Source organism: Mytilus trossulus, chromosome 11 (assembly GCF_036588685.1).
Source record: "Mytilus trossulus isolate FHL-02 chromosome 11, PNRI_Mtr1.1.1.hap1, whole genome shotgun sequence".
In the NCBI taxonomy this organism is placed as follows: Eukaryota; Metazoa; Mollusca; class Bivalvia; order Mytilida; family Mytilidae; genus Mytilus; species Mytilus trossulus.
Genome location: NC_086383.1, coordinates 42,298,481 through 42,307,400, shown reverse-complemented (window position 1 = coordinate 42,307,400; position 8,920 = coordinate 42,298,481). Strand labels below are relative to the sequence as shown.

The 8,920-nt window shown below is 30.8% G+C and overlaps 1 protein-coding gene across 1 annotated transcript; it reads right to left on the bottom strand.

Annotated features, from left to right (window-relative positions):
- Positions 1-5,506: 5,506 nt before the first annotated feature.
- LOC134690063 (neurotensin receptor type 1-like) lies at positions 5,507-8,629 on the bottom strand. Its single transcript, XM_063550037.1, has 2 exons — positions 8,521-8,629; positions 5,507-6,688 (listed from the first exon to the last, which is right to left on the bottom strand). The coding sequence occupies exons 1-2, from the start codon at positions 8,521-8,523 to the stop codon at positions 5,507-5,509; spliced, it is 1,185 nt and encodes a 394-aa protein (XP_063406107.1). The 5' UTR covers positions 8,524-8,629.
- Positions 8,630-8,920: the final 291 nt, after the last annotated feature.

The following is an 8,920-nucleotide window of genomic DNA, read 5'->3' as shown; positions in this document are numbered from 1 at the left end:
GACACTTTAACAAATTTTAACAATCAGCTTAAAAACATCCATTTGTCTTTTGCATAATTATTGTTTTTTCTTACGTCAAGTACATACTGATAAAAACATACCATTCAGTTTCGCGATGGAAATATATTAGAACTTTTTTTATACTGTTTACACTTTTTTTATAATTCGGTTTATGCACCGAAACACATATAAAAAGACCTTTAATACCTACAAGCTTATGTATTAAGTATTCAATCCTATGCAATACACATTGTTTTATAAGCTTTAGCTGCAAAGAAAAAAAACAATTGAAGTAGACATACAAGACATAATAAAGATACAACCGATGTTATATTTGTTCTTCTGTCTAGTGTTGCTTAGTAATAGCAAAACATGTTTGAATTAAAGCCAACTACAAATCAATTAGTCATTTTATTGAACAAATTAAATTGAACGCAATGCAGATTGTCTGTTTGTGAACATGTTTTGTTAGAAATGAAAAGTTAGTTCATTTGTAGGTCACTACACGCTGATCAACAACTTAGCTACATAACAAGTTCATATCAACCATACAATAATAGGTTCTTTATATTTGTTGAAGTATGAACTTAGTTATTTTTTAGGAATACGGTGTCAAACTATAATATAAACATCTAGATTATCATTATTTTTTGGACGAATTCTATATCGAGTATAGAATCCCACATATTGCTTAGCAATAGCAAACATTTTTTTTTAAATTGTAGACTACTACAACACCTTTGTTTCAATGTGAAGGTCTTTTCATGAAAACAAGAATATATAGGATTTAATCATTTGAGATGAGTTTGAACAGTTTTTAAAGATACCTAACAGTTCATGGAATGGAAGAGACGTGACTTGTACCACATACAGTCATCGTGTGGAATAAAATGTCTAATCCAGGCAATTGCGAGTTAATATGATGTAGGGGTAGGAATGTAAATGTGTCCTCTGCATGGGTACAAAACCTATGGTGAATTAGGAACGACTTATCAAGGAAAAAAGGGAGGGGATATAAATCATATTGGAGTTATTACGAGGCATTAAATGACCTAAGGAATTAATCCTTTTGTGCAGTAAAGAAAATGGCATAGCCTGTAAGAACATATATGGTTTAAGGGTTGGACATACAATCATTTAACCATGAAAGTAAAAGGTCAAGAACAAAACATCAATTAATTGGACCTTGAGATCAACGGTAAATGTCATAATGATATTAGACTGTTATGATACCTGAGTCATGGCTATACACTGTATGCCAAATATCATAAGTCAATGTCTAAAAACTAAATAAGTGTAGACGTGGACAAGTGTGTATGAGAATAAAATTCCAAAAAAGAAGAATAATAGTTACGTTTAATGGAGTTCGCTTCTCAGTTTCAAAATAATTAACTTTTCAAAACACTAGCTATATATATATATAGTTTATATTGACATGATTGATAGGGGATTAATAAAGGAATCCAAAGAGCAAAAACAATATATATAGGTCACCATGCTCGTTTTCGAGATATAAGCCATTGAAATTTTGGCGGGAAAATATTCTCTCTTGACTTTTCATAGCTTTATCATTTACAAGTTCAAGTTCTCAAAAACTATAAAAAATAATTAAAATTTTATTTTTTTGTTTTGTTTTTGTGTTTTTATAAATTTTTTATCAAAATGAACTACAGTTATAATTGGACATGCAAGTTACTAATAAGAGTATATAAGTTAGGTTTAGGGTGAAGGTTTTCGCCTGTTTAAACGTTTACACATGCTGTGTTCGTTTGCAACTAGTAAGGAACCTGTTCAGTGGTTGTCGTGGTTCATACGTGTTCCTCGTTTCTATTTTTTTTTATATAAAAATCAAACCGTTGGTTTTCCTGTTTGAATTGCTACATTAGCCACTTTTGTGTCCTTGATAGCTTGCTGGTCGGTGTAAGCCAAAGCTCTGTGTTAAAGGTCGTACTTTGACATATAACTGTTCACTTTTTATATGTTGTGTCCAGGAAGGAGAGTAGTATTATTGGCACTCATACCACATCTTCTTATTTCTATATATGTTGCAGAAGTTGTTTCTTTTGGGTGGATGTGTATGTTTAAGCGCGGATTCATATGGAATTCAAGATGGATTCTTACAGTATGCACCATTTTATTAATTCATTGTACAATTAAATAAATATTATAAATGAATTAAAACGCCTGATATCGTGGATTCTGACACCGGCCTGGTCAAACCTAAGACTTAAAAATTGGTATTTGCTGATCCCGTAATCAATTGGCATTAAGGGGTTAGACTAAGAGCAAAGACTAGTTGGATCGGAGTGTCAAGTTAGGGTTATATGTCTTCCTGAGGACTGTAACCTTTTTAGCTAGCACAATAAAAATTAATGACACGAACAATCCATGCAGCAGCACAATGTCCAAAAGTTAGTACTTTGTGAAAACATGAATTATTATTGAAATAATCAATTTTATGAATTAACTGTTAACAAAACATTATATTGTTTGCAAAAACTACGGATAATATATGCAGGAAAAAATAACCTTTATTAGCTGTATTTGGCCCAAAAAAAATCGGAATTTTGAGCCTTTTATGGTTTTTCGACATTTTTCTATTCGACCGTCACTGATGAGTGTTTTAGTATACGAAACACAGTTCTTACAAGCAAGATATCTTTATTTATGATTCTTTTTATTCCTTTCATATTCAATATTAATTTTCTTTTCTTTGACGTGTAAATATCTGATTAAAAAATAAAATAAGCTTTTATGCTTTTGAATATGTTTAAATTCATTATAGTACTGTTATTTTAGAAGATGTATGATTGATTGAATGTTGTTTTCTGACCGTCCAGTGACAAATACTTCATGCATGCATATTTATAATGGAAAGATATGTAGAGAATGATGTGTAAACAAGAAATACGAAGTAGCACGCGTTGTTGTCAAGATAGTACAACAGAAAGGCGGGGGACAATTACAAATAATAAGTCCAATAAATTCAACACGACAAAAATAACTCAAGATACATAATTTAGATCATAAAAGTGTTAGATAGTTTTGTTTAATCTTGATTATTGTAACACTGACACAATTAACTAACACATATGAATAACAATGTATGTTATTATTTACAGTTCTGTAATTTATTTTCGCCATTTGTGTTTATATTAAATGATTGCCTAAAATGTTAACTTTGCATGCCATACTTAGTAGAAATGCAGATGTGAAAGAAAGCACTTTTCACAAAAGTGTCAACGGAGATTAAAACAATCCAGGGCGACGATTTCGTTAATTATGAAACAAAATACGTATATGCACTGTTTGAGTATGAACCAGTTATTATATTCATTCACCATTACGTTCCAAGAATTTCTCTGAAATTTGTCACAGTTCCGTCTAATTTTGGGTCAAATTTCGACGGTCTGCTAAAATGCTACTTTGAATTCAAGAATGAGAAATACAGGAATATCCTGTTTTCCTGTCTCAAATATGTTTTTTTTTGTCCTAAAGAAACTAGCCATTTTAGCGTAGCATGAATACATATCCATCGTCGGATCCAGTAAATACCGGAAATCATCTCCGGTCCACAGTTCGTTTACAAATTTCGATGATTCAATGAAAACTACGACGATTTTTGTCACTTTTTGAATTTTTAACTATGAGCGTACTTACGACCCACTTAAATATTTGAACTGCATCAACATTTATGTTCAAGGAATGTCTGGTATAAATATTATCATGGGTCGTAGGTACGCTCATAGTTTAAAATGAAGGAAAAGGTTTGGAAACTGCCATTTTTCTGTCCTTTTCGCGAATCTTGAGGTCTTTACAGCAACAGAGCATGAATAATATCAGCGGAAGTTGAAAAATCTATTGATGTTTTCAAAAATATAGGTTTTAAACTTTAAAAATAATGTATTATAATAATGGCAAGTCACTTTTAATTTGAACGCAATTAGGGGACCGTTCTCTGATGCTTATCGTACCTTGTCCTTTCATATTACACGATTGTATTTTTACATAACAATGTTCTTAAATGTTCCCAATTACTTTCTACCGGTTTCACTATTAAATAAATAATCCTGGATATAGATCGGATTTGTCTTGTATTTTGAACTCGAAATTGCTGTCTATGTAGTACTGTAAATTGTTTTCTAATGGTGTTTTCGATTTGGTCAATATAATTTTCATGACAAACATTGCAAGTGATAATATGTAGAAGATTTTCCGAAGCACAAGTACAAGTGTTCTGAATTTAAAAATAAAATGTGTCCGGATTAAAAACAACTTATGTTTCCTTGGATAAGTTTAAACAAGAATCACTATTTTGTGGTCATATTATTTTACCTTTGGTTGACTATATTCAGTTTAGAATAGGGCACGGTTTAGTAACGTTTCAATGAAGTATGTTACCGTTTGCCTTTGATGACTTTAATTAAATTATATAATTTCATCATGGCTATGTATAAATGATAAATCAATATGTATGGTATTGAATAATTCATTATGTCTTGGTTTGTGAGTTGAAACTTATGATAAAACGATTACTTCGTATGCGATTTAGAAATTCCTAATTCCTGTGATGTAAACACATTTGCTCTGACTATACCGTCATCAATTATTCCCTTCGATTGTTTTCGGTCTAAAAGTAAGTATCTAAATTCATTTAATCTTGCAATCAGGATTGAAATTATAGTACATATACGATCAGCTAGGTTATATGGTACATTTACTCTAGTATATTTAGTATGACATTATGTAAACAAAATAGATATTGTTTGGAATTAGTCGATGTATAGGAAATATTTGTTTCTATATTTGTTCCGTTCTTTATGATAAGAATGTGTAGAAATGGTAATTTGTTACTTTAATTGTATTTCATATTCAATTGGATGTCTTGTTTATTTCATTTAGCATATCTTTGAATTGTAGTAACATGATTAACATATCTAAGCAGTTAATCCATAGAATAAAACAGTCATCTATGTATCTTTTCCATAAATGTCCGAATTTCGTTGTGAACTCAGATACATCTTAATCTCGAGGTATCCTATCAATAAATTGGCTTACGTAGGTGCATATTCTGTACACATTGCAGAACCTGATTTTTCGGACAACATTTTAGTATCGAACATGAAATAATTGTTCTGAACAACTATAATTTCTTTCTCTATTGTGTTGAGTAGTTCGGTTTTTTATTTTTCTATCCAATAGTTGATTGCTTCCATTTTTTTATGGATGTGGAATATCTGTATAATATATAATTTCGAATTCAAATTAAATGATCTTGTATTAATGTATTTGACACAAAGAACTGATGACATCTTGAACGGTTTATGTTAGTAGTCTGTGTCTCCAAAACATATTTTTGTGAAATAATTTCAAACTAGATTAAAATTATTCAAAATTACACTTCAATTGTGATATGCCCTTTCAAACTTCATAAACAGTCTAAGTTAAAACTGATGAGTTCTTTATTTGTAGGATTATTTGAAATAAGCTAGTTACATTGCACCAATTAAACCCATGAGCAAGTTTTTGAAGTTGTTTGGGAATATCTAAATGACGTCTTTTTATGTTCACATGTTAACATCGATTTGACTTCACGTCTAAAATGCCTCCTTGTGATACTGTAGAGAAAAAAGTTAATACAGTAATTCATATAAAATATGGTTTTGGTTATATACAAAATACCCTGCCAATACTCCACGCCATAGTTTGAATATTGTAAATGTACATGTGTTGATAAATGTTTACTATGTAGAAAATTCCGAAACCAAACAATAAAGTATGGTCCATTGCATGCTATATAACAAAACGAAATTGTAAACAATATAAGAGTAAACTCCAGTTTTATCAAACTCTCGTCTGATGTTACTTGAGATGTGATCGATCGGTTGTCACGTCTGTTCACGTGTGATCTGCCGAATACACGGAATTGTGATTTTCGTAAACAAAGTTTTCGCATAATCAGAACGTTTAGTACTGATATAATGACAAACGGAACTAATGTAATCAAAAGCGCAAATATACTATCTAAGACGAATGACAGGAAGTCGTGTTCCTTACTTCCGGTACAATAGTGAATACCATCATGACTCAAATAAACTCCACTTAGAACTGGTTTATAAATAACTATTATGCAACTCGCTATCAGGATTCCAAATATTATCCGCCTTGATCCAGGTAATGAACATATATAACGTCTGTAAAGAGGATGACATACTCCTATATATCGTTCAATAGTGAATGCTGTAACAAGCCAAGACGAGAAGAAACGTAAAACATAAGCTATGTAAAGTAACGTCTGGCATGCACCATCCTTATCCAGAAATTGTAAATTAATATTCGGAAGTAGATAAACAAGGCCTCGTTTTAACCACTCGACTGTCACATAAAAGATTAAAACCAACATATCTGAAATTGACAATGCAGCTAAATATGAACTTGCTGAAAGATTCCTCATGTTTCTGGATAAAAATACTTTTAACGACAATGAGTTTCCGAGAATACCAACGAGCAGTATCACAGGTGTTGCATACGCGTAGATGGATCGTCCCATCTCATTAGTTCGTGATTTTTCTGGGTGTTTCATTGGTGTACAATTAGCAGATGTTTCAGTTTCGGAGTAATACTGAGTGTTCAGAAGCTTAAGTAACATATCGTAAACATCATCGTTTGTACAAATCAGTGTAGTATTCTGAAAATAAAAAAAGAAATTGATTTTGTGTTGCAGATAATTTGAAACACGATCCTTCTACAGATACAACAAGTGACAAAGGGACATGCGATTTCATCTTTAAAAATATTTTTTGAAAACGATACTGAATCGATGATGTCGTCACTCAATCTTGTTTAGAAAACTAAAAGGAGATATTGTGAATGAAAATTAAGTCAAGGACAAAGAAAATAAACCGCAAAAGAGACAGAAAGAAGGTAGAGTACTGTCTTCAACACCACATACACAGGCAAATTTTTTTCACGTGAATTTAACGTGAAATTATCGTGAATTTCACTTGAAAACAGATTTTTTTAATCAAACTAAGATTTCCAGGGAATATATGATAAATATCCTACAAGGTATTAGAGGTTGACAAAATATTTGTTTCTCAGTTATTTTATTATTACTTAGACACCATTTCAATTATGTTTTCACGTGAAATTCTTGTGAATTTTTTACATGAAATTCATTTGAAACTCACGTGAAATGATATTCACATGAAATTCACGTGAGCAAAATTTGATTGTGTACATATCTATGTAATATTTCAATCTGTTAATAGACCGAGAGTGAATTAATGAGAAACGATCAAAGGTGTGCCGTTAAATATATAAAAAAAATCCCAAATAACAAAACAGTTTTTGAATGATTGATTTGAAAATGCATTTAATTAGTCGGTTTATCATTGTTTCTATCAACATCTGACGGAACAACTGCCTTATCAATAATGATCAAAGGACGCGTGATATTTGATGTTTGTCTTTATGTAAAATCAAGTAATAAAGTATAGCCTGCATACCAATTATCGTTATATCAAATTGATAGATTCTGCAAAACAGTCGACCGGTTTAAATGGTGGACATTTGAACTTAACTGAAAAGGGTAAAATAACTTAATTTTGGAACTCCAAGAAAAATTCCAAACGGAAAGTCTTTTATCAAATGGCAAAATCAAAAGCTCAAACTAATGAAAAACAAACTACCATATCCCCGAATAAAGAAAGATTTCCAAAAAGACTGGCAAAACACGTCATGAATGAGTTTAGCTACACATATCGCATTTATAAACAAATTGATGGTGATGACATTAAATGCACAAGGTTCGTCCTTAATACCGTTTATGTATAAGGGGAACATCCCTTACGATGAGGTCAGTTTGAAATGAACAAGCACAAGAGTAACGTATAGGTTAAAAAATGTAAACCCCATACCATGTATTAAAGGGTAAGTTATTGCAAAAATTTAGACGATTGAAGTCATAACGTTTGTCAGAGATTCAAGTTCGAAGCTGTCAACCTATGGCAATATCGATGAACGTATCAACATTTACTTTTTGTTTTATACGTAGACGTAATAAGTTAACTGGGTTATATTAGATGAAGGAACATATTACGATGTTATTCGATACACAATGTTAAGCCATTTGTTTATCATTTCTAATGACAATTGATTGATGATTTTGAGATTTTGATTTTATAGTTCATTCATAATTCATTTAGGGACTTAAATTACAGTTGTGAATTTTCGTTGAAGTGTAGTATTTTTGTAATCTTACTTTTGAATATGAAATTGATAGTATTACGTAGATTACATCTCCTATTATTAATGTTGTATTTTATCATTTTAGAATATCAAGAGCTTTGACAATAGAAGAAATATGACGAAAATGAAGAGCAATTAAAGGAAATAAGATGAAAACATATGAATTAATTTTACATTTAATAATTGGTCCTTAAACATCATTGATAAGCTAAAATAAAAACCAATACATTTGTAGATTGAAAACTGTAAATACTAAAACTTTCCACATACCATAGTTAACAAATCCAAATAAAATGTCAAACAAAAGCAACATATTCCGTCATATCTCTATATCCATTTCACATAAATGATGCCAGACCAATTACGCATCCTATTTTGTGTTGGTAAGAAAAGTATATTCTTCCGCTGTTAAGACGTTTTATGTTATCGGTGAAATACAGATGATACAGTATTGATGAAATAATAAAGACCACAAGAGTTACCTAGAGTGTCATGTGATAGATATAAATGATAACAAATATCATACAACATATGTTGATAAGATCACATTGGAGATATGATTGCATGGCAACATATTCAAATAAAAAAAAAATTAATCCAACCATTATAGGTGTCTATAATCCATCGTACGGAAACATGTATGGATGTTTAATGCAAATATAAACTGCTC